This window comes from Osmia bicornis, chromosome 15 (genome assembly GCF_907164935.1).
Source record: "Osmia bicornis bicornis chromosome 15, iOsmBic2.1, whole genome shotgun sequence".
In the NCBI taxonomy this organism is placed as follows: Eukaryota; Metazoa; Arthropoda; class Insecta; order Hymenoptera; family Megachilidae; genus Osmia; species Osmia bicornis.
Genome location: NC_060230.1, coordinates 1873504 through 1901225, shown reverse-complemented (window position 1 = coordinate 1901225; position 27722 = coordinate 1873504). Strand labels below are relative to the sequence as shown.

General features: G+C 47.7%; 1 protein-coding gene across 2 annotated transcripts; it reads right to left on the bottom strand.

Annotated features, from left to right (window-relative positions):
* Positions 1–34: 34 nt before the first annotated feature.
* Positions 35–27722, bottom strand: LOC114878721 (T-box transcription factor TBX20-like). Of its 2 annotated transcripts, none has more exons than XM_029192829.2 (6): positions 27080–27722; positions 22474–22879; positions 16449–16722; positions 8438–8605; positions 8279–8355; positions 35–1210 (listed from the first exon to the last, which is right to left on the bottom strand). In XM_029192829.2, exons 1-6 carry the CDS (start codon positions 27261–27263, stop codon positions 706–708), a joined length of 1614 nt encoding a protein of 537 aa, XP_029048662.1. In that variant the 5' UTR covers positions 27264–27722; the 3' UTR covers positions 35–705. The 2 variants fall into 2 exon arrangements, with proteins under 2 accessions (XP_029048662.1, XP_029048663.1); XM_029192830.2 differs by having other exon boundaries at positions 22474–22864.

Genomic DNA, 27722 nt, shown 5'->3' with positions numbered 1-27722 from the left:
GGAATAGAAGGCGACGCGTTAATGAAAACTCGTTTATTTCTATCGGTGCTACATCGTGAATAGGGCGACGTTAACGCTACTGATCGCTACCGGTAAAAGATTTTATGTACAAAGTCGCTCGTCTCGAGGAAAGACGCGTTCAATACTATCATGGTATATGTTACAGTTATGCACGAATTATTTCATCCTCCTTCGACGCACGCACTTTCGTGCCTTTGTCAACCCTTTTCCTTTCCTTTACATAACGTCTATGTTACATATTCGCATCGATTTTCTTCGCGTTGCAACGCATTCGATTGGATTCGATTTATTTACAGGTTGCCCGAATCTCGAGACGAAAGGTCTACGGTTACATTACGCGGACACAAATAGCCAACAAGTACGGGACGTTTCCTTAAAGCTAAGAATTAGGAGAATTCGAAACGCTTTCTCGCCGAATTCCTCGCAGTCCGAGAGAGGAACGACGCGATACGAGTACGCGTAAACGATTACGGGTAAAATTACGTCTACGTGAAAGGTGTATCAACAGAAGAGAAAGAAAAAAGAAGATCGGATGATCCCGTTCGGCCCGAGGGAATTCTTTGGCTGCGCCGCGTCCACGACTCGTCCGAAAAGAAGGAACGCAACGAAGCGGAGCGACGGCTGGACGCGGGAAGGATACGATTAAGGGGGAATTAAGGCGAATTGCCGTGGGGCTGTGTAACGCTAATTGGGGGTGGAAGGACGAGTCCTAAGTGGCGGAGGTGTACTGGCGGGTGGAGGATAGGGAGCATACCTGAGGGAAGGAGCTGTTGCCGTAGGAGGCGAGGACCTTCGTGAGATCATGGCGACGGGTGGCGGCTGCCAGGGCCACGGAAGGGTGGCTGGATAAGGAAACGGAGCTGAGGCTGCGGTGGCTGGATACGGGGACGATGTTCCAGTGGCTGTTCTGGTTCCGGGGTGCGCTTGCCCCACGGTCCCGTACAAAAGTGCCGTCGACGGTGTTAGCCACGGAGACAACGCGTGCGCCCCGTTCTCCTGTTGCGATTGCTGTTGCTGCGACTGCTGATGGTGTTGTTGCTGCTGTTGTTGCTGAGCACCGAGCGCGGCCGCGGCTGCGGCTGCGGCTGCCGCTGCCGCGGCTGGCGACGACATAGCCAAATGTTCGTACAACCTAACCGGAGCCACGCCACACCTGACCAATTGTTGCTCCATCAGTTCCATTGGATCTCTGAAACAAATAATTTACCGTTTATGCTTTCCATACATATAATTTTGTTGTTCAGCATGAAAAATACTGTCGGTAAGTATCGTGAAATCAAGGCGCCCAAGTTAGAGGAATGTAACCCTCGTATGTAGCTAACAAGAGGGGTCGTGGAAGGTGGAGGGACGACAGTGAGCTGGCTGTTTTACATCGAATCCTATATGCTAAAGGGCGCTAATCTGTGTTTAATCGCAAAGCTGGCGAGGATCAGGTATGCAGTTTCGCTCGGGCAAAATCACGTGTAATGGCAAGTCCCGTGACCTTTGTTCGCTTAAGCGTTTACCATCAGAAAAGGTGTACGAGGAACTTGTCTAAAACGGGCGGAAACGAAACTCGTCGTTAACGCAATCGAAGGAGAAATCGAACATAGATCGATCGAGACGAAGGAAGACGTTATCGACGTTCAGCTCGCGCTCGAAGAGGAGAATGATTCGATGAAATTTCGCACTGATAAAAAGAGAGACGAAGATCGAGGGTCGAACGGATGTAAGAGTGGGAGGAGGAGATGGCTGACGGTGGCGCATAATTAAGACGACGCGTTTCTCATCGACGTCCGGGGACGCTCGATTCGCGACGGACTGACGTGATGGATGATTTGGTGCATTAGACGCGAGAGCTTAATTAGGGTTAATTACGAGCGATTGTACGCTTGGGACGATCGAGAGACGCTTATTGGCAGGACGCTAACGAGCGAATTATTGGTCGGTCGCGAATGAAAACGAGTCGCGTCGCGTCGCGTCGCGTCTTCTTGGTGGCGTCGCGTGATATTCGCGATAATTAATGATCGGTATCGTTGCCAAGTCGTGGTGGCCGCGTTGCACCGTCATTTCCTACTTTCGTAATTACCGCGGGCGCGGGAGTGCTACGTAAACACCGTGCAATTATCGCCGGTACTATCTCGACGATTAAGACTTCATTGTGATCGCGAAAAACAACTACGCGTTTTTTTTTTTTTCTCTAGCGGAATTTGAAGCTTCTCTGTTGCCGAACGATCCCACCCGCGTTGACCTACGCGAGAAAACGATCTCGACGGAGGAGCGCAGTTCGGTAGGCTCCGGGAACGTCAAGTGGTTGAAAGAAAACCTGATACCAGGCTGCTCGTCGGATAATTCTACCGAGGTTCTGTTCGAGGATGATACCACCTATCGATCATCCGGTTCCTCGAAAGTCCGACGAACCTCCAGCCGTCCGTTCCTGGATCCGGAGATTCTCTTTCACGCTCGCTATCCTCCGTTCCTTGGAATCGTCTTCGAGTTCTTTCTTCTTAGGAGGAGACGGCTAATTCCGTGACGAAAGTTTTCGACGGGCTGAGGGATCGCAGAAGGTGAAGAAATAAAACCCGTCGACGGAAGAGGATGCCAGAAGAAGAGAAAGGGTAAGGGTGAAAAAGAGGAACAATGGGTGTTATCGTAGTCTCGGTTACCACTCGACTACACTGCTTAACGCGTAACGCGACACCAACGGACGCCAGGGAGAGAACTAGACGAGAGTGCGGTTTTATGCGAGTCGAGCGGAAACGTGAATTCTGGACCACCGTGACCGCGCGAAGAACAAAGAAACGAACACGGAAACGTGGCACGCAGCCCTCGTTAACGGGAAAACACCAACGAACGATCGGTTCGAGGTTCCAGGGTATATCGACGTTACGCGATTTCCGGTGCCAAAGCGAGTGCGAGAGAGAAGAAAGAAGGAAGAAGGCGCGAAAGGGCGAACAGGCCGAAGAAACGAGTGCCGGCTGAAAAAGGCGAGGGATTAGGGAGGGGGCCCGGGGCTAATCGCCGTCCGCTCGAACGTGCCGGACCACACACCGCCACGCCGCGTCCACGGCCATTCCTCTTCTCGTTCTCTTGAAATATCGCTGTCAAACGGCCAAACTCTATTAGTCGTCCAGTACCATTCTTCGATTTCGCTTCGATACCTAGCGTCTAACGTCGAGGAAAGAAACCGAGTCGAGCGCGGCAAGTTTATAAAACTTTCAAGTGTAAAGAGAAGCGTAGCTGGTGCTCGTTACACTGGACGTTACACCTGTGTGTAGTACGCAAAACGGAAATGACGCAGCACCGAGAGTGTTAACGCTGGTTGCAACTCACGGACGCCCCGTAGCCTGGCTGTCCTTGAATTACAATCCTTAACGTTTTCATAAAGCTTCCTTATGTACAGACAATAAAATCCCTAATTACAGTCGTTTGCCACAGTACCAGAGAACGGCCCGAGGCGGTCGTCTATTACTATTCCCGCTAATGCCAGCCATCCTCTAATCCTTCCACCGACCAATAAATATCGCTCGTCGATCCGGCGAGTCTGCGTTTCCCGCGTAATCACGCGGTTACGCTCGAAACGTTCTAATTACCGGCCACCGCTGTTACCCATTAAAATATTAAAGCGTCCGCGACGCGACGCACGTTGATACGCCTCTCGAGCACCGGCAACATTTCAAACCTTTCGGCAACGCTTTTTCCTTCTTCGTTCGCGATTTTCTCGCAAATTCCCTTCTTTCTCACGAAACACAAATACGATTATAGTTCCCTTCCATCCCCAGTCGATTCGTATCGATAAAGGAAGTACGTATGATAAAAAGAAAAATTTTTCCACGGTAGGCGAGAAACGCTTTCGTAGGATGCGATGAAGCAGAGACTAGTGATATTAGCGAGCGAAGGGGAGTCCCATCGAACGGGGAGCCTGTTATTCTCCGCCTACCCTGAGGCTGACACAGGGCATTAGGTAAGTGGTAGATAATAATAGGTTACACCCCACTGATGGCCAAAGGTAGTCGATCGAGCGACGCCGCTTCGTTCGACTCGTACCGATTGCTCTCTTTCTCTTTATGTCTCACGAAAACGCGTCGCGTTCTTCTTCGTAAAAAGATAACATTGCGCGGCTGACCCCGCGATCAGCCGAAAGGGTGGAATTCCAAAGGGATAAGTAAAAAAAGATAATTTTTCGCGTGACACAGGAAGAAGGCGGTTGCCAGATCGAGTCGGAAAAGCGAACGAAAAAGCAACGGAGCGATGGGAAGAGGAGTGAGAGAGAGAATAAGTCGAAGAGAATGGACAGGGTAGAAAAAGAGGTAGGGTAAATGAGAAACGAGCGAGCGATCGTACTGAAATACGGGTAAGAAGAAGATTCGAAAGAAGTGGAAGCAAAAGGAAGGATGCGGAGGAAGGATCGGCGCGAGTAAAGAAGGAAAGAAAGGGAGAAAGGTGCAGAGAAAGAGCGAGTGTAACAGTGAAGAAATTAATAGCCATAAAATATGAATAGAAATTAGCAGGTTCGGGGTGGCGTGACGCGTTTGCTCGCTCATTTCCTTTCGGCGCGTTGAAAAACAACAAAACAACGCAAAATACGGTCGAGCCTGTAATTTACCCGGCTGCCGCCGACCCGTCCGACGCGCGATCCAGCCTTCTCTCTTTGGAGAACGCTCCGACTCTCAATGTATTTGCCTCGGCTTCTCCGCGTGTGCGTGGACAACGATCGTGCGTGGAAGCCGCGTACGGCGAGTAGCGTTACCGCTGCGAGGTACCGACCAAGAGAGTCGGTGCTCGCAACTCGGCCCCATCATCGTCGTCGCACGGTAGGTATGGAAGGTAATGATCCGGTAATGACCCTGACGCGTCGGATATACCTTCTGCCTCGTCCACCTTCCTTTATCCCCTTTCTTTACCCTTATAACACCTTTGCTAGAAATTTTTCTTTTCGTCTTTTAAACGGCGCGGTTATTAGCTTCGTAGCTTTGGCTACCAGAATCGTCTTTCATCTTTGACCGTTCGTTCGTTCTTTCGTTCGTTCGTTCGTTCGTTCGTTCGTTCGTTTGGTCGTCCATCTGGCAGTTTGGTAACGCGGTTGGCTAATGGAGCGCAGAGCTAAAGAGGAGTCTTTGGGTATCGGTTAGAGAGCTGTCGGTGAGTTGGCGAGGGTTGCGATGCCGCTAGATCTGCGCCGGTGGACGCGAACCGGTGGATACCAGGGCAGAGAGTATCCTGCTCGCTCGAGGACGCTCCGAGACGCGAACCGGAGAGAGAGAAGAGGAAGGCCGAGAGTTTGCGAGGAAAAAAAAAGATGAGGAAGAAGGCCGGAGCGGCAGCGGTAATGACAGGCCGTCCGCTCTCGAAGCTAATATAGATGAATGCCCTGCCCTCCTTGCCCTCCGGAACCAGCGAAGAGAAGAGAACCTGGAATCGCTCTCTTTCCCTTCCCTCCCTCCCTCTCGATCCCCTCTTCCTTTAGCAGTTCGCTTCTTCCACGTCACCCGTTTCTTCGACTTTTTTTCACTTTCAACTTTCGACGATCCGCCAACCGAACGGAGTCTTTCCGAGTAACACCTAATCGTAACTAGCTCGTTATCGACGCGGACCGATAGATTCGAGCTCAGACTCCCGCGAAAACGGGCCGACAAAGAACTCGCCTCTCGGCGGGCAATCCCGTTCGTGGTCGAACGTTTTTCGCGAACGTCCGCAAGCAAGCCGATGTCCAGGCAATTTCGAGTTTCTCGCGGCAGCTGGCCGTAAATTTGGACCTGCGAGGCAAGGTCAAGCGGGGCGAAGCAGAACGGCAGACGAGGCGAAATAAGGAAAGAGAAGAGCCGAGGCGAAGGCACGTTTTTATAAATGGTTCTTAAATTTTCGCAGTTACCGTAATATCTTTATAACAACGATTTCGTGGCTTTTTGCGGCCACGTATGCGAGCATGGACCCGACGATGGTCGACTCTCGGCGCGAGGAGAAGTACGGTGGAAGGGTACAGGGACGAGGGATAGATCGAGGGTGAAGAAGGCAAGGTTGAGGGTGAGAGTAAGGGCTAAAGAGAGAGAGAGAGCGAAAAAGGGGGCAAAAGGGCCGGAGGGGCATCTATCTATCAGCGGCGGCGTGAAGTGGGCGGGAGCATGCGCCGTATTGCCCCGTACGGCCGCTCTCTCATTAACTCCGGACGCCGCCAGAGCCGCATCCGTGCAGCCGAACACGACTGCCGTTACCACCGCGCCGCACCGCTCAGCGTCCAGCCTTCCTTCCGACCGATCGATCCTTCTCTTCGATCTCGCACGCCCTACGTTATCGCGACCCGATACCGAGATCCAGAGGCTCGCGAAATGTCGCGCGGATCACGCTTCCAACGATTTCCTCGCGGGATGCCACGGCTAGATAACTCCCTGGAACCGATTATATTTCGAATCGAGTAAATGGAAAATCCTGGAACCGAGGGATTCTTTCTTCTCCGATTTTTCCCCCGAGATAAATCCGCTGTAACGCGTGGAATGACTATGCAAGATTTTTCGTGATCTCGGTTAGGCAGGTGCTGATTTGAGGAGGGTCGCGTTAGAGCCTGGCCAGTGATTTCAAAACGATCGCCTCCTCCAAACTGCCGTGTCATTAAAGTGGTCGATCGTCGAACCGTTAACTTCGGGGGTCGCGTCAAACTTCTCCGACCTCTCGCGTTCACATGGTTTCGTGAAACGACGACTCGCCCTCGTCTTCTCTCCTTTCCTCGATTTGACATTTCACGAAAAACTTTTGAAACGCTCGGAACGCCCATGGTTTCTCGGAAGCGCGTCCAACATCGCGTCGAACGCATTAAGAGCTGGAAGAAGGACTTTCCGCTTGAGCCTCGACACGCCTCCGATTTGCACGTGATTACCGGTCAACCGAACCAACCGAACCGGCGTTGCTTTCCAGACAATCCTCTTCAGATGTATATCTGACTAGAACTTATACTTTTGCTGTTCGTTAATTCTACTTTCGCTCGACTCTCCTGCAATCGATCTAATTTGAAATTATAAACACGGTTAAGCGTGGACGGAAGGGAGTTAATTAGATCGGTACAGTTCCCGTCGGCACTAAAATCTTTTACTTATTGCTCCATTACGAGCGGACAAATTATTTAATCGCATCGGTTGCACGATCCCCGAAAGCAGGTGTTTCGGAGCCCGCACCACGATCGCCGCACTCGACTCGAGTCGAAAAAATAAATAAATACATAGCCTTATACACGCGTGTACGGCCAGCTAAAGGAACACGTTTGCAGCTCGATATCGTTTTCGCGAGGCAAAAGCAACAGAGGAAGACGACTTTATTGGGTAGCCGTTATCGATTCTCCGGGCAACGCACACGGCCACGCACATCCTCCTCTCTATACGCGTCCTGGCCAGCATTTGCATAAAACCTTCAAGCGCGATCCGGATATCGACTGGGTGCGACGTTAACGATATAGTGGGCGTATTTGCAGCCAAGTAGCCACCGTTTCTACTCGTTAATCGAACGTCAAACGACCGGATAATCGTCACCGAAGAAGCATTCGATCGAACCTTTGGCACGCGTACCGTTTCAAACACAAAAACGCTCCGGAAAAGTATCGCGGATTTTTCGATTTCGAAAAACGTACAGAGCACGATTCGGAAATATCTAAGTTATACTTTCGTTCGTTTCCGGTTCGAGTTGTCGAGAATCAACACCTACTTTCTGGAAGTAAAACGAGTTGTCAGACTGGGGAAACATTCTGTATAGTGTTCGATAACGAAAGATGTTGTTCGCGTCCATCTGCCAAGATTAATCAAGTTATCGAAGCATTAGTCGTAAACGATAATCCTTTGATGGGGCGCGTATAGAGCTGGTGAAAAAAAAAGAAAAAAGAAAGGAACTTCTTTTCTGTCACGCGTGTATCCGCCCTGCTCGTAAACGCGGAGGAAAAGGACGCGAGAGCAGGTGCATCGTCATTCATGTAGATAGACGATCGTGGATAAGTCTCTTTGGAATCGAGCGTTCGTGCGAGCAGGCTTATTCGAGATCGAGAGTCTCGCTTTCTCTCTCATTCTTTCCTTCAACATTTAGCGTTGTATAAATTTCCACTTTTAACGAGATCTAAAAGATCGTGCGATAATTCGGCCCGCGCTATGATTAAGGTGCCGACGTTATAATGGCGCGTAATGATCGAGGCCCCGCCGCTCTGCTCGAGCTGCCACGCCGTGCCACGCCGCCGCGCCGTTCCGAAGAATCGCTTATCGTTCTCCAGCTTCGAAATACACAGTCAAACGAATATTTTACCTACCTATCGAAATCGGTCAGCCTCGACGAATCGCGGAAACCTTTGGCGAACGGATTGCTGTCGATCTTCAGTTTGGTTATCTGCAAAACAATCGGGTACACTCTTCGTTAGCTGCGAAACGTTTTAAATCTCTCTTTCACCTTGATAGAGCCATATACTCACCAGTTGATTTTGATATGCAGTGACCGCCGTGAAGATAGCCTCGGGAAATATAAAGGTTTTGTGTTCTTCCTTCTGAAGGTCGGTGATGTGAAGATTATTGTCGTCAGTGTGCCGACAACGTACCAAGTGTATTCTAGGCTGATATCTGTGCATCGAGTTTAACACGATCTGAAAATAAAAGCGAACCAGCTCACAGCGAGAGATCGATTGATGACGTATTGAGTCTCGATTAGAAAAGCTCGAAAGCATCGTACTCGTTCGTCTCGCAACAGGTTAACGCGTCGAATACTGTGTCTACCGTTTTCGAGCGACGCGTGAATTTATTAATTGATCGAATTTATCGTAAAAGTGTTAACATCGCTGCGAAGCGTATAATTTAAAAGTTTCCGCGACTAGTGTATTATTTCTAACTAGCCACTGTCCGTTCGACGAAACACAACTGCTCGTGGCGGGGAAAGGCAGTGTGTATTAGTGCGCGTCCTATCCTGTTTTATCGTTTATCGTGAGTTATAAACATTGACGAACCTGCTACTCTGCATTTCACGATCTTCTGACGGTGAGTTATTTAATATTTTGATAATATTTTATTAATACTTTTTAATAATGTAAATGTTCAACGAAATGCGTAGTAATACTATTGTGAGGTTATGGTTATGTCACATATTCTGAATGACGTATTACAAAAATATGCGGATTCTATTTTCTCAAACGATTTAAAAAGTATTCCTTAAATCATTCGTTCGTTACAGTTGGTAATCTCATTAAATTTTAATTTTTTCATGCGTACATACATAATATGTGCAAATGCGCAACATGGTGGGTATGAAACGCCGGTATAATATAAAAGATGAACGAGACAGTTCAAACAGATTGTAGTCTTTCAATTGTTAGTGATCTACTTACATTATTTCTGACCAATTATCACAAAATGTTTTTTCTCTAACTTTTTCATATTTCTTAAATATCTAACAAACCTTAATGGGCCTTATGGTCAGTTATCGCGTCAATCTAACCTAACTTTTCTTTATTCGTGCAGTTGTGCAAATTTCTTACAAAACATTTTATTGCCTATAAAATAATAACAAAGAAAATTGTTCTAAAAATTATGAGAACTTCTGTACACCCCTAATTAAGAGGATATCTAAGGGAGATTTTAGCCCCGGCGCCCCGTGCCGACATATTACGTATCGTTCAGGGAATGCGCGCGCAGCTAAAATGTGCGACTCATAGACTTTCTATAGAAAAATTTAAACCTCTCTAACTTTTGACTCCGATCACAGAGACGCGCAAACAAAACGGTCTCGTGGAAACATTTCCAACGACTATAGAGTGTATCTCTAACCCTAGTAGTTCTCAAGTTGAAAAGTAACACGGACGGTCGTCTTTGCGCTTTATATATAAATAAAGAAAGATAAAATGTAGCAAGCTGGAACGTCGCGTTGAGTAGACCGATGCTATAATCGATGGGACCGGAACAGAAGTCGCGTATCGATTTCCTGTCTGAAACAATGTGCTACGATGAAACAAATTTCTCGCATATCGCGTCTCACGCTCTTACGAACACTTCAATCTCTCGGTTGTCAGAATCGCAACTTTAACGCGAAGTTGCCGCAAATATTCCAGGTAAAGTGTCCCGGTGCGTCAACTATTTCTAGCACGAACTTTGCGATTACGTGGACGCGAACGCGTCTAATCGATACATTTGCGAGTCGGGGAATTGAAATTGCAACCATCGTTTCACGTTCCCTCCATTTAGATTACTTTTGCATACGGTACGAAATTTCATTTACTTCCGCCTGTCAGTCTGGATAGCGGTTCAAGTTTGACCGATGTCTAGAAAAAAAATCAGACTATCACAAAAGTTGGACAGTTTAGTCCTTTGTACGTCAGATGCATCAAACGACGCTGCATATTATGCGACGTACATATATGGAAAGTTGGGTTTGCCTCGAAGCTCGGAAAACGGAGTTTCACACCTACAGACACGCTCGCGATCGCGATGTCCACCCGATAAACCTGTCGTGAACGTATCCAATCAGATAACTTATTTCGTTACCCGCGAACCACTCTGCGAAACGAGCAAGCCTACGTAGGATCGCCCGAATGTTGTTCACCCGGCTCCGAATTACACCGGAAAATAGTTGTAAAACTGTCTTTGTCTTCGCGAACGAATGCTCGACGAGGGAATTTTAATATATTTCGACAGGAGCCTAATAAATTCCTTAACGTTAACGTGGAAACGAATACCTGGCTACCCGGTTATTAACGCGAACGATAAAAAAGACGAATGTTTATTTCTTGCTACTTGTTGAAAATTCGTTATCGTTATTAACCCGAAGGATCGTTAGGAGACCTACGGCAGCGTGCATCCTTGGAACGCGTTATTAAATGGGATTTTTATTAGCGACAAGATTATCGCTGAAAATATATCTCCGATATCTGCGGCTGGCATCGCGCGCGTTAACACGCTGGAAGACATTCCCCGACACGAATATACTGGCGTGCCGTTGTACGACGACGAAAAAATAAAAAAAAAAAAAGAAAAAAAAGGAGAAATATAAAAGAAAAAACAAGAGGGGGAAAAAAGAGAAAATTACGCGTACAACCTGTCCCCAATCGCGTGAAGCGAGACTCGTCGTTATCGCGTTATTCGATAATTAACTAAACGTCTCAATTTTTCGTAAACGAGCCTGGTCATCGGGCAACCGGTAGGGTACGCGTGTCTTCCACCGAGCGTGACTCGATCATATTCAACTTTATTAAGCCAACTTACAACTCTACCTATCTCTTACGAAAATTCATTCTCGTTATTGTTACGATCACGCTATCTTTGTTATCGAGAACGTCATATATAAATGGTAATTGCAAGAAGTAGAGTACTCTGAAATTAGCCTCGTTTTCGAATTTTAATTTTCGTGACAATCCCTCTCTATCGCGCGCTGTAATATCGTGTATGTACAGCGTGTAGAGAGGAGAAATCGAAGTCCAATCCAGTCTCATCGTCGGACGTTGGCAATTTGCATCTGGCGATTTATCAAACAACGCGGCGTCCATGTAATACACGTTGATAGCAGTATTACACGCAGGATTTATAGTCGTTTTTCTTCTTTCGTGGACTCGCTTCGACCGATAGTTCTCGATCGAACGTAGGAACCCGAGGGAACAGACCTTCCTTCTTCGTCCACGGCCTGAATCTCGTTCCCCGGATGGAAATGTCCTCAGAACCCTTTTGTTACTTAATCCGGCTACGCCGCTCCACCGCTCGTTTCTCGCTCGTAATTTATTTTTATAACGCGAGATTATACCATGAAATTAATATCCCGATACATTGCTGGCCACCAAGCGTTTCCTCCTCTTTCGTAACGCTTCTTTACCCCGGGTATTTATCGTTACCGTTATGGATCTTCATACGCGACGAATTATTATATCGTTCCCCTTGTTTTTCGCGATTTTATAGCCACTCGAAGGGGCTCTTCAACGAAAGCCGATCAACGTCCGGGCAGAGAGGAATATAACGTTTTCGTTTTAGTCCTCGCTACGTCTAATATTCCGAGGTAGTATCCAAGTAAAATTATAGACTGAATATATAAAACACTCCGTGCCATGCATGGCCGCTCTACCGTAAGCTTTCTGACAATTCCAGCTTACATTTTCATTTTTTTTTTTCTATCGTACCAAGCAGAACAGCAGCACCGATGAAATCGAAATCGAAATTGAAAAAAATGCCTATAAATCGTAGCTCATTGGATTCTTTCCTCGAATATCATCGAGGCGTGGAATTTTCTAAATCGTCTCTATCCGCGTTGGTCGAAAGAGACGGTGTGTCGCGATTACGCAACGAGCCTTATAAATATTTCATTCGCCTTCTGGCACGACGATGCAAGGACAAATTTTGAAACTAGTAAAAGATTAGGATTTCTGTACGATGCATCGGCGCGTAATGTAGCGGGAAGAGGCGAAAGTGACGAATTTAATCCGAGTCTGGATAACGAGTACGCGGGGTCCCGTGGAACGGAGAGCGGACCGTAGCTTTCCAAGCGGGCAACTTTATGCCCGTACGATTATAGGTGTCTGGGATCCCGGGGTGCCCCTATCCGTTTTCTCTGCGCCGTTGGATGGTGGGACACCCCACTGCAACCTGTCAGAACTCCAATTTGCTCTACTCCGTTCGGTTGCTACGTGTGGATGCCACTGTACTCACACACCCGTGCACCCACCGGCCACGCATACACCCAGTGATCCACTCGTAAACGCGCGTTACACGATATACACCGTATCCTCTTCAACCGTTACTTTTTTACTTCTTTTTTACAATATTTTAAAGCTTAACCCCTGCTCCTATGATTTTTTTTTATAGTTGCGTCAGTCGAAGCTAACGTTCATTGCTTGAATATAAAAATAAATAAAGAAAATTGAAATATCGGGTAAATTATAATTAGAATTCAACCCAAAATTCAACCGTACTAAAAGTATTAGCAAAATTTCACACGTTTCTATTGTAAGTTGCGTCACGAGTGTGACTCGATATTACATGGCAAAGGGTTAAGGTACTCCTATATCATCTTACCCTAATTTATCCCGAAACCGTCGCGTCGAGCTTCTCGGTCTATCATCCTCGACAGCGGTTTCGAACTTTCTTTTTTAATCGAAACAGTAGCCTTTCTCGTCCGTCGCATCGGTCACGTTGACAGTCCCTTGGATATTTAAAAATTTCCGAAATTAACACCACGTATACGAAGGCTCGTAAGTGTAATGCACGCGGATGAAACAGCGCATCTGCATAAATTTTCGTTTAATTCATCAACCCTTGCTCGGTCGCGACTCGCTCAGGTATTTCTACAGGAAACCTAATACTTGGCGTGTCAGGCAAAAGGAGATTCCTCGCGAGATCGTGAGAACCATCATTTTCCAGCTAGCTTCATTCCAGATTCAAAAGGTCTATTCGTTTATTCAGACAACTGTGTTTCTTTTCTTTCTTTGTTTTCCGACATTAAAAGTCTACCTTTTATCGAACGCTACGGCTCGTGCTTTAACGCGTTTGCCATCCGTGTTTTGAAACGTGTTAGAATGTTATTTCGAATGTTGACTATTTCTTTCTGCAAAGCAAGATATATCGGCGATACTTTATTATCCGTTAACTGCCTGTAAAATCCACCGTGTTATTTTCTTTGAATAAACATTATTATTTAAATAATATTTAATAGCCTCGTCACGCATGAGTCTTCGTTCGAAACGCGTTAACCTTTTGATTTATAACGTCGAATTACTGGTACCGTAGGTAGCGGTCTACTAATTAGTTATCGTCGTGTTTCAATTTGCTTAACGATTAGACAAGATAATCTATACTCTGATTTAATTCGTGTTTTTTTGAATATCTCTGAACTGCCGTGTAATTTGTTTGACAAGCTTATGCAATCGATTCGTAGCTTACTCATAGCGTGGAATAATAACAAAATTACTTTTAAAAATATATTCGTTGAAATTTATTTAATGAAATTATTTTCGATAAAGCAATAACAAGGGAGTGATTATACTTTCGTCGAATCGAGCCTTCCTCTCTGCGCCCGTGTTTATTCAATTACACCGTAAATCCCGATCGAGTATTCGCCGTCTCCCTTTCGGATGTATCATAAATCGCGTTTAATCTCGATGTTATGGCTGACTAAAGCTTCCTGGCATCTCAGGCGCTACAAGTGCGCCGCGTTAAGAAATTATTAATATCCATTGATTCCAGCATTCCCTCCTCCCGTACTCGTACAGTATCGTTCAATATTTTTCCTCGTTAACCCGTTCGAAGTGTCGCGAAGAGGTGGAAAAGAAAAATAATGAGAGACGTTAGATTTTTTATTCCCTTTTTCGACACGAGGATGGACCGAGAAAAAAAAGAGGAAGAAGGGAAGAAAGATGAATTAAAGTCGCCTTCTCTCGCGATCCAAGTTCGCGTTGCATCGAAATTGTCCGAGATGAAGAACGTCAGCGTGTTCCAGGGGTAATTTAGATTTAAACGAGAGAGAAATATCGGTGGATCCAGCGAGAGCGCGGAGATACCGCGCATCCCCGCAGCTAACTCGCGGAGGTGAAGAGGATTCCTCGCGATGCTCGCAGGTGGACGGTTGCTTTTGGACCACCGTGTAGTAGCCAGCACACAGGCGGGGGTCTTATAATATCGCGTCATACGAAACGATGAAATAGTGGCCGTAGCGAAGGAATGTTCCCTACCACTTGAGTCGTCGAGTTGAGTTGACTGGCGTTGCGTGGCTCTCCCGGTCTCTCCCGGTCTCTCCCGGCACTACTCCTCTCACCGCGACTGCTTTTAACCGGTGTGCGTGTTCCTCCATGGTTAGCTCGACTGCTTACCTCTTTCTTTCCTTCCATTCTTTCGAACCTCTCGGCCGCGCTTCATCCGTGTATCCTCACCTACGTGCGCCTATCTTTTCCACGGCAATCTTTCATTCCGCAAACGCGTTTCTACGAATGCCACGGTGAAACGAACAATTCAGAATTCCAGCGATCGCGTTTTAAACGGTTGACCTAACGAACGATTCGGTCGAAGGAAATCGGTCCTCCGATGGGTATTTCGAACACACGATCGTTCCGAGCGGTAGTCGAAGCAGCTTTCCGAACCTTGTAATCGTCCGTATCGTAATACCGTGGTACCAGCCGAGATAAGGTGAAGGAGGGTAACGTAAGCAGAAAAGAGGAGCCGTGAGAGAAGGTAGGCGAGAGAGGGAAACAGGCTGGGTGGAGAGAGATTCAAAAGGTGCTCAACGGGCCAGGCGTGGGCTACTCGTGATCATCATGACAAAAGCTGCAGGCAAACATCCATTCAATTTATTAGCTTATAGGCACGCCGTCGTGCCTACTATACGCACCACCTACGACACCACCAGCAACCGCCTATAATGCTCCTAACATTATGGCCAGTCCGCGGAGCGGACCGGACGGTTCGCGCGACCCTCGTTCGCCTCCTTTCTCTACCTTTCTACCTCTCTATACGCTCTTTTACCCCGTTACTCTCTTTTCCCCCATACAGTTACACTTTTTACGGTGTTAACCTCTTACGGCTACGATATTTCAACGTGCGAGAAAGAAACGGACTCGATTCTATTTAAACCGTGGTTCAGAGTTTTCTCGGAGAATTCCAAAGATCCGTGGCGAACAATTTTTCTTCCGTCCAAGCCTGCTACTTCAATTCGTTTATTTTCATCCTTTATACAATGTACGCAAGGAAGATGGCTAAGGAATACAAAATTCACGCTCGCTCGTAATTAAGTGGTCAGGAGATGAAAAAAGAAAGAAAAGGAGGGCGAAAAGAGGGAAGGGAAAGGTTTAGCACGCGCGCGGAAAGATTGGTTCGTCATCGATCGGCTCGACACGACGATGGAATATTACGTTTCACGGGCTGGCAGCTTCGACGCCCACGATTAACGAGCAATGTTGATGATAACCACGCCTACGTACCGCGGTAACGTCGCGTATCCGTTTTACGAGGCCATTTTCGGTGCGCGCGAACGTCCGAAATCTCGTCGTCAACGACGTCTTCGATGCCTCGAAGGAGAGCGAAACTGCGCGATACAGGCCGGTGAAAAACGACACTGTAATCCGTGAGCATTGTCCACGTCGTTGGCACCGGTCGTTCGTTAAATCGACCGCCTTATATTCGACAAACTTACGCGCCTTCCGGCCAAATGACACCTCCACACAACCAGACCCGGCAATCTGTGAATTTACCGATAAATAACCAGGCGAATATATCGTTTCTCGCTAAACGTCTATCCTGCTTTCCTTCCACGTCCTTCGAATTCCCTCCTTCCATCGCGCATTATCCGACTTTCCAGCGATTTAACGAAACGATTCCGAGTATGTTAATAATCGAATATACTCCTTTAAAGAACGCGTCGAAACAAAAACGAGCATGTTCTTGTCCCCGTGATCGATATTTGACCTTTTTCTGTTCCACTTTACGAGGGTGCACACGAACGAGGGAGCGATTAACCAGCAGATTTCTTACCTGACCGTGTTTGTCCATGTCGTTGTTCGTCAGCTTGACCTTCTCGAACGAGACCACCTGCTTTCGAAGCTGATCCCCGGTGAACGGGGAATCCGGGTGAACGTAGAGCCTGGCTGGTGCCGGAGGATCCGCTTTGCCAGCGACCAGCCAACAGCTCCGATGATACGCGTATCGGTATCGTTTGTTGTCCACCGGCACGATGTCCATCAACACCGCGTACCTGCCATCCGATTTCAATCCGCTGAACGACACCCGGCAGGTGGGGAACATCCGTCTTGAAACAAAAATCGTTTTATGTTAATAAGAATTCTAGAGTTGACTGTACGCGGACCAGCGTAGTTTACGTCGTCTTTATCTCCCTCTGTTATTTCTTTCTTTCTCTTTTTAAACGATACGATCTTGTACGCGAGACGATCGTTGCTTTTTCGAAGCGACGAGAAGTACGAAGTTGTCCTCGTTTTTATTTTTATCAGACCGATGGAAAATTTGACGTTTAACCTCGAAAGGACAAATCAATAGTGAAACGATGAACGAGTCGCGAAATTGACGTACCGGTTTAAACGCATCTGGCGAAAAGAACGAAACGGAAATGCGAGCGAAATAGTCGTGGAGGTTCGAAAGATTCTTGGAACGAGTGGGTTTTCGTCGGATCCACGGAGTCGTCGAGTTCGAATCCGAGGCAAAAGGCGCGTCTAACTAGCCAGGCTTGATTGAAAGGAGCGCCCGCAGGCCTTTCAAGCTTCGTTACGAGCGAGTCACCCTTGAACCTCGTTATATGCAGTCAACTTTTCAACACCTTCGGCGTCGAGGCGCACGCGCCGCACAGATGCGCCTTCTCGTTGACGTCAATGCGTCCGAGAACACCAAGGCATTCTACTAAGGCTTCGCGAAACCACCAAGAAGAAGGAGAAAAATTATACTTTTAATAAGATTCATTTTATAAATTCATCGTCGTTTGTACATGGCGGACAAAGATATGAGTTTGTCGCGACGGAACCAATGCCCAGGACCGTGCAATCCTCGAAACCGAACCGGTCGGAAAACTTGCCTTCAAAACGTACTATCGCTTCTCGACGAGCTACCTCCCTGCATCCGGATGAGAATTTGCGAGGACGATTTGCTTGCTTTATTCGATAAATCTCGTCGGTACACCAACGGAGGACCTGATACTCAAAAGGTAACGACGACTTGTCCGTCTGGTACCGAATACCTGTCCCCGGAGTCAACGCGATCGCCGAGCGAGAAAATGACAAGCGAGAGAACACTGATCGAGAAACTGATAAGCGAGAGAACACTAATCGAGAAAACACAGAGCGAGAGAACACAGGGCGAGAGAACACCAAGCGAAAGAACACAGCGCGAGAAAACACCAAGCGAGAGAACACAGAGCGAGAGAACACCAAGCGAGAGAACACAGCGCGAGAAAACACCAAGCGAGAGAACACAGCGCGAGAAAACACCAAGCGAGAGAACACAGAGCGGGAGAACACCAAGCGAGAGAACACAGATCGGGAGAACACCAAGCGAGAGAACACAGAGTGAAAGAACACAGAGCGAGAGAACACCGAGTCGTCATACGGAGAGTGTAAAAACGGTGTTATCGTTTGGAAAAACGGAGCAAATGTTTCGAAAAATGAGGGTTTTGTCTAATAAACCGGAGCAGGAAGAAAAGGAGAGCGAGAGGGTAAAAGGAAGACAAGATAAAGGTACGAATACAGAAAACAAGGAAACTCAGACGGACTCCGCGGCGAACGAGGAGGCGGCTAGAATATTCAGAATGTGTTGCAATACTATCGGAAAAGGATGTGTTAGAGCACAAAACGTGGTAGCACGTGGAATGCACGCGTTGGATTTGGTCAACTTATCACCATCTACTTGCCGTGTGATCAACGCGATCACCTACGCGATCATTATCTGTCTACCGGCCATGTTCTCGTGCAACAGCCCCGCTTATCAAATCTTTTTATCCAGTCAAATTTGCGGGATTCTCGTAATGTTGAGCTGGAGAATCTCCGGAACCGTTCCTTTCTAACGTGAATCTCGACCTCGTTCGCCTTTTTCCCCTCTTCGAAACGCCGGGGAACAGAGATAAACACAGCGTTCGCGACACGCTGAAAGTTACAAGAGAAGAACCACGAGATAATTATACGGCCACCGACGACGACGCCAAGAGCTTACGATCCAGCTTGGTTAACAACGATCACGTTGAAAGCCACGAATGCAACAAATCGTGAGATCGCGTTCATTGAATGACGGCCGGAGCCGAGACCGCAAAGCCCGCAATCGTTTTAAAGTCATCGACCGCAAGATACGATTCACGGACCAACGAGCTTTCGATTTCTCCGCGATTCAACAACGATGCACGAGGAAACACGTTTAACCCTTCATCGATGCTCGAGCTCTGTTTGTTATCAGAAATTTTCACGAAAAAAAAAGCACGTTACAAGATCGCTCGGATTTCTGGTAAGCACCGATCGTGACGACCGATAAATCATCGAAGAAATTACCCGTCCTGAAGGGTCGTCGTCCCCTACATCGAACACCATTGGGCAAATACATTCGAACGACTATTAAGTATCGATAGTAAGTCAATCGAGTACTCCCTCGATCCTTTATCGTCCCTAATTCCCGTTATCCTCCTAACCGTTCCGTATCCTTGTCTCTATCGAGAATCATTACGAACTAATCTATCGTCGACTGGTTTCTTTCAAAATGTCAATTAATCAACGAAACGCGATCAAACGCGGAGAAAAATCGTTTTCCAATCTACCATTCGTTCACCGTGCTTGTTTTTGGTACTCGACGTCGTTCTACTGTATTTCCCTGTCAAATTAGGCAGAAACAAACAAGCCCTCCATGGGCCGTGGCTAACGAGCCCATAATCGCAGGAACACCTCGACCCCAAAGCACCCCGACGAGCTGGAAGCACGGCTACGCGTACACAGCAACGTATATATGTACATCTGTTTGTCCGCAGTAGAAAGGAAACATCGTGTGGGTGCGTTTCGGGAGTTAGAGGGAGTCCGTGAAGCCATCAGGCCCGAGGACAGACAGAAGCGGCAGGAAGGGCTGCTACAAATGGATTACGGAAGCAGTGGATATTATAGCGATCCGAAGGGCCATCCGAGTTACTTAAATGTTTGTCGAGCTAACGACTTCGCAACGCTCCGCGCCAGGTGTTGTTCCTGTTATAATTATATGCCCGTGGCACTTTTCTTCGTCGTAAAATAGCCAGCTTCGAAACGTTTCCAGGATTAGTTATATAAAACAACGCGTTTCCCATACAATTCATACCAACAGCTACTCGATTAAAATCCTGTTTACACAAACGTCTCGTTCCGTCGAGTAAAATTTCCCTAATGTAAACGTCGCTTAAACGATTCGACGATTACGCGACCTTTTACCTACAGCGAACCGCAAAAGTATTCGCGCACCGTTTGAAACAGAGTACCTCGTTTAAAATTGGGCCGAATCACTCGAGGTTTCTCGTTTTAAAAAATTGCAGTTTGCTGAAATCGTGAAAAAAAAAAGATTAATTTGTATAGCTTCTCGAGAAACCTGAAGTCATTTGGTCCAATTTTAAAGGCGGTACTCTACCAACCCAACAGGAATTCGATCAGATACCGTATGTCTATATCGGAGGCGATCCTTTCTCGCTAGTCAATCGAATTGTTAGCCGAGTCTCGATTTTTCGAATTCTCGAGTTTCTCCGCTTTTCCCTATTCGTCGTCTTTCCGTTCCCCGGCGCGGCGTTCTGTCGTGTTTCGCGATCCGTGTACGTTCTCGCGTAACGTGCACGTTCAGCCTGGCGAGCGAGGCACGCGTGAGTGTATAATGTAGGTTGCTGGCACCTTGATGAAGGGTTCGCGTGACGAGTACCCTCTGTCTGCCGGTATCCTGTCTCGCTCTCCGCTGACCTGCTCGTCCACACCTTCTATTCTGCCCCGTTGCTTCCCAGTCCACGATCGCCTACTTAAACTTTGAAAAATATACACGTACCTCGCGAACTGAGCCCGTACGACTTGCCCTCCAACTAGCCGGAACCGTACCCAGCGGAAACGACGCTCTTCGCTAGGCGAATTCCCGTTCGATGCTGACGCGGTGACACGGACCGAGGGATCGACGTCGAATGAGAAAGAAACCGTATAGGTCAGGTGGATCGAGGTTCGACGAAAACTCGTTGATTACACGTTTCGAAGTGAAAGACCGGCTCTCCTCTCGCGACTCGCTCTTTAGATCAAGAACGGGCAACCGAGTGTTTCCTTAAAAGTCTCGGAGAACGCGTTACCAACGGTTCGTTCCTTCGTGTTTGTACGCTTTCTTTCTTTCTTTCTTTCTTTCTTTCTTCCTTTCTTCCTTTTCCATGGCAATGACGTCGTTCGACTTTGCACGCACGAAATTGGCTTTGTTCACGATATTGAAATCGGGGCCGTCGGGAGTAGGCAACTCGAAGAAAGGAAGAAAGAGGGAAAGAGGAGAGAGGTAGAGAGAGAGGGAGTAAAAAGTGGCGAGTGCCAACGTGGGAAAAAAGAGCCCGTGAGCCTAGTCGTGGAGGAAGAATCAGAGGAGTATATGGTGCTGGCACCCCGTAGGGCCAGACAATTCCACCTGATTGGTCCGAATTCGTATTGTCACTCGAGAGACTGACGTTTTCGTTCAGCTGGGATTTCGTGCCAAGTTTCTCGTGCTAACGACGCTATTCGTGCATCGCCACGTTTCTTGATATATCGATCGTGCTCGGGAAGAACGTCAGCCGCAGCGACACGCCCCGAAATTATTTAGAAATTTTTCTCTTTTTTTTTCTTTCCAACCCTTCCGACTCTCGACGAATTTCTATTCGTTATAGATCGCTTTGATCGCCAATGTTTCTTCGATTTCGAATAATCCTAATTACCAAAAGTAATTCAAGGTTGAACGTTAAGACGGATTTTTTCCCGGATAGATATCGTGGACGAAGGAACGCGATTACGCGCGGATTCGATCGATCACGGTTCGAGGGCAGAGAACAGGAAATTGAACCGGGGACAGCGTTAGACGAGGCTCCCTTGCGTCCAAATATCATCGTAATTTCGACATGGTCACGCATCCTTAGAGCTCGCGCAGCTGCGGCCTCGACTTTATTAGCATACCTATAAAAATGAAGGTGCACACGAGCGCCCGTGTGTTCCGTAGCCACACAGAGGCACAAATTACCGCGATAAATTACACCAAAAGCTCCCTTAAATATCTCGTAAAACGCCAATCAATGAAATCCATTAGTTCGAGTACGTCGGGCTCGAAGCGTGTGTGTCTGTTTTTTTTTTTTTTTTTTTTATTTCCCCTTTCCATTTCTGTACGACTCGTCGCAATTTGCCAGTGACAGACGGTAAAAGCGGCGGAGAAGCTTTTTACCGTAAGCCAAACGGGGGTCGAAGGTGACATTTTTACTTTTTGGAAGCATAATCGAATTTTTACAATTGTCAAAGTGTAAACGCGCATTGATATATTTTCAAATATTTGACTGGTTAGCTTGTAGCCGATGTCTACCCCAACTGCGAGCCGCGTGTTCGAGCAGCGATAATTAACGAGCGCCACGGTAATCGTAGCGGCGTAACGGCGGGTAATTACGGCCGAAAAAAGAATTCCCTTTTCCCGTTAGCGGGCGAACGCGTTTTTCGTTCGCCGCGCCTTCCAATTCGTTTACACTTGGCAAATCGAGGCAATTATCGAAGCCGTAACTCGAACGAACGGAAAGCAATTTACCGTGGGACCACCTCTCCTCGATCGTCCCTCGTATTCCATCCCCTTCTTTTAACACCGATGATTATTTCCTCGAGTTTCGTACGATCTGTTCCGCGATTCCCTGGAAATCCTGTTCGTTTCGCGACCACCGGACAAATACGTAACCCTCTCTGTTTCTGGCGGTTCGGCCATCTTCCGTTTGCACCTGCGCACGCCATGCCACGCGAGCCGACTTATCGGTGGCTATCGGTCGCGGAAACCGACCGATACGCCACTTTGCTAACCGATACGACACGCCACTCACCTTCCTGTCTTCGTGATGATCATCTCGGTGCCGAGGTCGTTAAATTTGTCCCACAGTTCCTTCGTCTCGAGGTGGCACTCGACGTCCCGAAGCTCGTCGGAATTGCAGCTGGTTCTTAACCGGTGCTTCCGTTCGTGATCGTTGTAAGAGTCCTGACACTTTCTCGTCGACGAGGAACCGGTCAGATCGTCCGGTACACCGTGAACGGGACCATCGTCGACGCTGCTGCACTCTTCAACGTCCACGTCAACTTCCTCGTCCTCCTCGTTTCCAGACTTCTCGGTGCCTTCGCTCTCGCCCTCGCAGTTTTCCACCTCGTCGTCGGCCAACAAAGCTTCCTCCGTCACCACCGTCGCAGTCGCGACGATGTTCACCGGCGACGTTCTTGCTCCTGAAACATCCGCATCTATTTTTTCGTTTAACACCTTGCGTTGCAAGCAACGTTCGATATCGAGAAGAAAGAAAAAGTAAGAGGGAGCAGCTGATCGTCGGTGCCGTTTCGTAAATGACAAATAATGTTTGTATAAGAAGGGGATTGTTAGCGAAACGATGTTTCTGCACGTCGACGGTATTGGAATGGAGCAGCGTGTCGATTTAAACGAGCAAGATGAAGCAAAACGATAGCCAAGGGAGTAGAGAGAAACGTAGCTGGAGCGGGGGTAATTAATCGAACCGGCCGCGCATCTGCTACGAAGGTGGCGCCTAATTAAACCGTCAGATTTCAAGAAAGCCAATCCACCGCGCCAGTGTACACAATGTTAATTGCACCAGTCACGATACCGATCTGTTAATTTGTACTATTCCGCGCGAACAATGCGTCTTCCGGCCTCGTATCTCAAATTGGATCCGCGGACTGATACCTCGTGTGCATTTACGCACACTGGTGTCGAGCGCGTGTCGTGGACGGGGGAAAAAAAATTGCTTCTATTCCAGATAAAAGTCTTTTCTCGTTTCTTTCTTCCATCCAGGGGAGAAGGTAACGTACAAATTGGAGGAAGTTAAATTTTGTGAAATTTGAATTCAAGAGACAAACGGTTATCGAAGAGGTAGCGAGCGAAGGCTGATTACAGGGATGGCGCGGAAGTGGAACCGAACGGTAGCGAGACGAGTTAAAAAACACAGTCATAAGGAACGCAAAGAGAAAGAAAGAAAGAAAGAGGAACGGTCCTGCCCCGTTAAGAGGATTGGCTGACGATCGCGACAAGAAGGCAGCAATTTCGAGTCAGTCACCGTTCTAAAAGTATGCGGCATACGGTATCGCGTCGCTCAAACTGTTTCGGAAACGTTTCAACTCGTGCCAGCTTAACGTTTCCATCGATACCCGACTGCCTAAACCGGTTTTCCGTCAAATTTTCGACCCTACCTATGACAACCATGACCGTTGACCAATTACTTTCACCGTTTTCATCTGCTCGTTTCGTTACCACGCTCTCTTAACGCACGGATAAATTTGTTTAACGAGTCTTTAAAATTTCATTAAAACCAGAGCCAGATACTCTGGCAGTCGAGAAGATTGTTCGCAAACTACATTGCCAACGTTCTTCGACAACAATGGCCGATCGTTGAGAGAATAAAAGAAGATAGTATCCTTGATGACCGGGTAGCGGTCGGTCGGTGTGTAAGAAGAGGAACAACGAGGACGCGTTAAAAACGATGCCGAGTTAAGAGCGAGCGGATCGCGTGCGTCTCTCGCTGCTTGCGTGCACTCGCATCTGCGTGCACTGTACACGTACTTACGCACTCACGCACGATCTGCCACTTGTCGTACATGCATACATACCCCTTTACTCCACCCATCTACCTTTCGTTCCATCAAACTGCCTCGACAATAATAACGCGATTCTAAAGACATTGCGTTCGATCCGACCTCGCGACCAACTGCACACTCCTCTTCCTACCTAGCTATGTGTGCAACACACCGTGTTCTCGTGTAACAGATGAAATTCCACAATTTCCTTATTGAGCCATCAAGCAGGACTGGTTTCGCGAAACGCGTGCGTCGCTTCGAAACAGCCGGCCGACAACGGTGTGACCATCGGGGAAAGCCTGGTGTTAAAATTAACACCTCAACCGTGCATGTTGCGTGCGCCCCGACCTCCACTGTTCTTTCGCATCGCGACCGTTCGCGATTTTCTCATCTCGAATTCTCCTCGGTACCAATTCCACCTCGACAAAAGGCTATCCTCAAAGAAGCGGCACACGAATATTCTTGAAAACCACTCCGTAACGGCCATGTACGCGATCAAACGGACGCAATAACGACCTTCCACGTTCTTCGAGCGTGTATTAATAAGGTTGTGTAACGACACGCGACGCGTTACACAGGTACAGATAGCTGGGCGTTGATTTCAAGTACACGCGGCTAACCGGACGAATCGGGGATATTTACGGCGTTACGTGATCGAATCCAGAGCGGTAGCTTCCATAAAACCGGAAGCTACGTCGTCGTCGTCGAAAGGACGGTCGAGTAGAGAGCGTGGGTCGTTTTATGTATCCCAGTGGGGATGGAAATATTCGCAGACCGCACAAAAGAAGATCCGTGAGGGTGCATGCCTTTACCGGAAGCTTTCCGGAGCAACAGAAGGAGTTAAAGCTTTGGGCGGTGGTGTGCCACGAGGTGGTCCCATGTTCCATGATCTTAAGGCAAGAAGAAATATGACCGAGCTACTGACGTCAGTTTCCTTTTGCCACGACCGACAGCCGACCACCCAGAATCCTGTCACCACCCAGCCGTTCGAAGGACGTTGCTCAAAAGGATCGAGACGCTACGAGCCGAATAACGATCGCGTTACACGACTTGACGCGCTTCTTCTCTCTAGATTCTCCCTCGCCATCCGCTCCAACCGGAGAAATGCGAGCGAGATTACGCGGAACGAGATTACCCCGGAGGATCGGATCGGATCGGATCGGATCGGATCGCTTCGAATCGAATCGAATGAGAACGAATCGAACGTCCTTCGACGCGGATTTGTCGCGTTCCTGGTCAGCCGAGCCCCATTGTTATGCTAAGTAGTCGAAGTACACTGACCCATATTAATATTCGGATGCCTATTACTTTTTTCGACCTACTCATTATGCTCATTTGATTAGACGATACAGCAGCAGTGCGTTACTCCGTTTTTCACGCAGTGACGAAATTAAGTTATCCACCACGTGTCTCAAACGAAACGAAACTCCGTCAGAAAATAACAGGCAATGGTTTCTCGCGTTATCAACAAAATTGCGTGATTACCTAGCCCTTAAAAAAGAAAAAAGTAAACTGTGTGTTTTTTTAATATAACCAAGCCATCGAGTTTAAGCGTTCACCGTGTTATTAATGTAAATTATTTCGGGCGTTATTGAATGCCGGTCGGTGGATGTAACGCGTTCGCGAAACAATCACCGTAGACGCGGGCAATAAGGATCCTATGAATCTAATTGAGGCTGTGGTATTTAATGTTTTCCACCTCGCCCACTCTACACGGCGAAACTTGTTCTTGGGAACGATTAAGAATCCCGAGATTGCTACGGGAGCTGTAATGGCGTCGTTAAGTGCGCTAATGTGATTACCGGCTGAAAGCACCGGACGAGTTCCCGAACGCAAAAACAGCGGGCAATTTACGTTCCCTCGTAGAAAAATCGTTCGTTCGTGAGAAAGATACTTTTTCATCCGAAAATGAACGCGAATCTTGCATCCCGTCCAGTAATTTACTCCTGTTTCGTCTCGAGACGTCCACTCGTTCGCTCATTATTTTTAACGCCAACGATTACTCTTTTTTCCTCCTTTTCAATATTCCGCAATAACGTTGACGCAACAAGAAGAATCGGTCGAGTATATAAACGACGAAAACCGAGTCACGAGTCTACGGCCGCTAGCCTCGATCGTTAATTTCGGTGCGAACAGGTAAAATTTACGCGGTATCCGTTGGCAACAATTAGTCGCTTATTTTCTGCTCGTCGCTCTGCTCCCATTTCGGACGCCAATTATCATCTTAGCCCAGGCCAAATGTCTTTCTCGTGCGCGGATACTATTTTCACGCGTCGCCTAATGTATCACGAATTTGTAATTAAACGGACAGTGGCCAGTCAACGCCTAAACTAATGGATCTCGAGCGTAGCTCTAGCTAAACTCACCACCGGACGACCATCGGATGAAAGTTTTATTAGTAGAAACGATGGAAACTAGTGAAACACTTAGCAAACTATGTACGTAACGAGCAATGAAACGAAAGAACAGAATCATTGCTTTGCGAAGTTTCTTTCCTAGCTTTTTTCCGGAGTCAACAGTCCTTAACCATTTATGTAGGTACCGTCGCGTCGGATAGAAAACGGCTCACGTCGAATCACCGAGTTCCAAGAACACCGTCCTACCGAGAACCGGGATTTTGAATGGTTTTATAGTTGGCCCTTCCGCGAACGACCCGCCGTCGGAGCAGACGGCTCCGTTTCACGCGACAGATCGTTTCCCAGGTATGACTTATTCACGGATAAAGCAAGGTTTATTAAATGTAAACAAAAGTGTTGGAACGCTATTTACTTAATTACATTGGTCGCGAGGAAAAGGGTAGAGGGTAGACGCGCAGGAGGGTAGAAAGAAAGAAAGAGAGGAAAATTGAATGAAACTTACGGTGATCGAGAGCAGAATCGGCGACGAATGCTTTGCCAGTTGGACATTCCAAGCTGGTATTAGCGGTAGCGGCAGCGTTGCCAATGCCCTGCAGGTGGTAATGCCCGAAGGACGGACCCCTGGGCGCCATGATGGCCGCGATGCTGAAGTCCGTCGCTTTTCCCCTTTCCCCCTTCGTAGGCATCCCTTCACGGGCGACGACACTTTGATTTCTATTCTTTTTTTTTTCCCTTTTCTCCTCGTGCTTCTTCTTCTTCTTCTTTAACGTCTTTTTCCTTACCCGTGAACGTTTACACTTTTTTCCTTTTCTCCCCGATTGATGCGCGATACGATCACTAGTCTCACTCGCGACGAGACCCGTTGCAGCTCGTCAGTTTTCTCGTTTCATCAACGGATCCTCGAGACCGTCGACGACACGACGAGTAATCACCTCCGTCGCGCTTCCCATCGACTTTTGATCTTATTTAAAAAAAAGATGAAATCACGGAAAGGAGCGAAAGATCGAAGGAGATACGTTCGCGGGATATCGTCGATCCGTGAATCGGTCGCGATCGGCGATGGAAACAGGATGCTGCTGCGAAACGTACGACTCGACTCGGCTCGGCACGACGCGACGCAGAACGAACGCGTCTGCGCTGCTCGA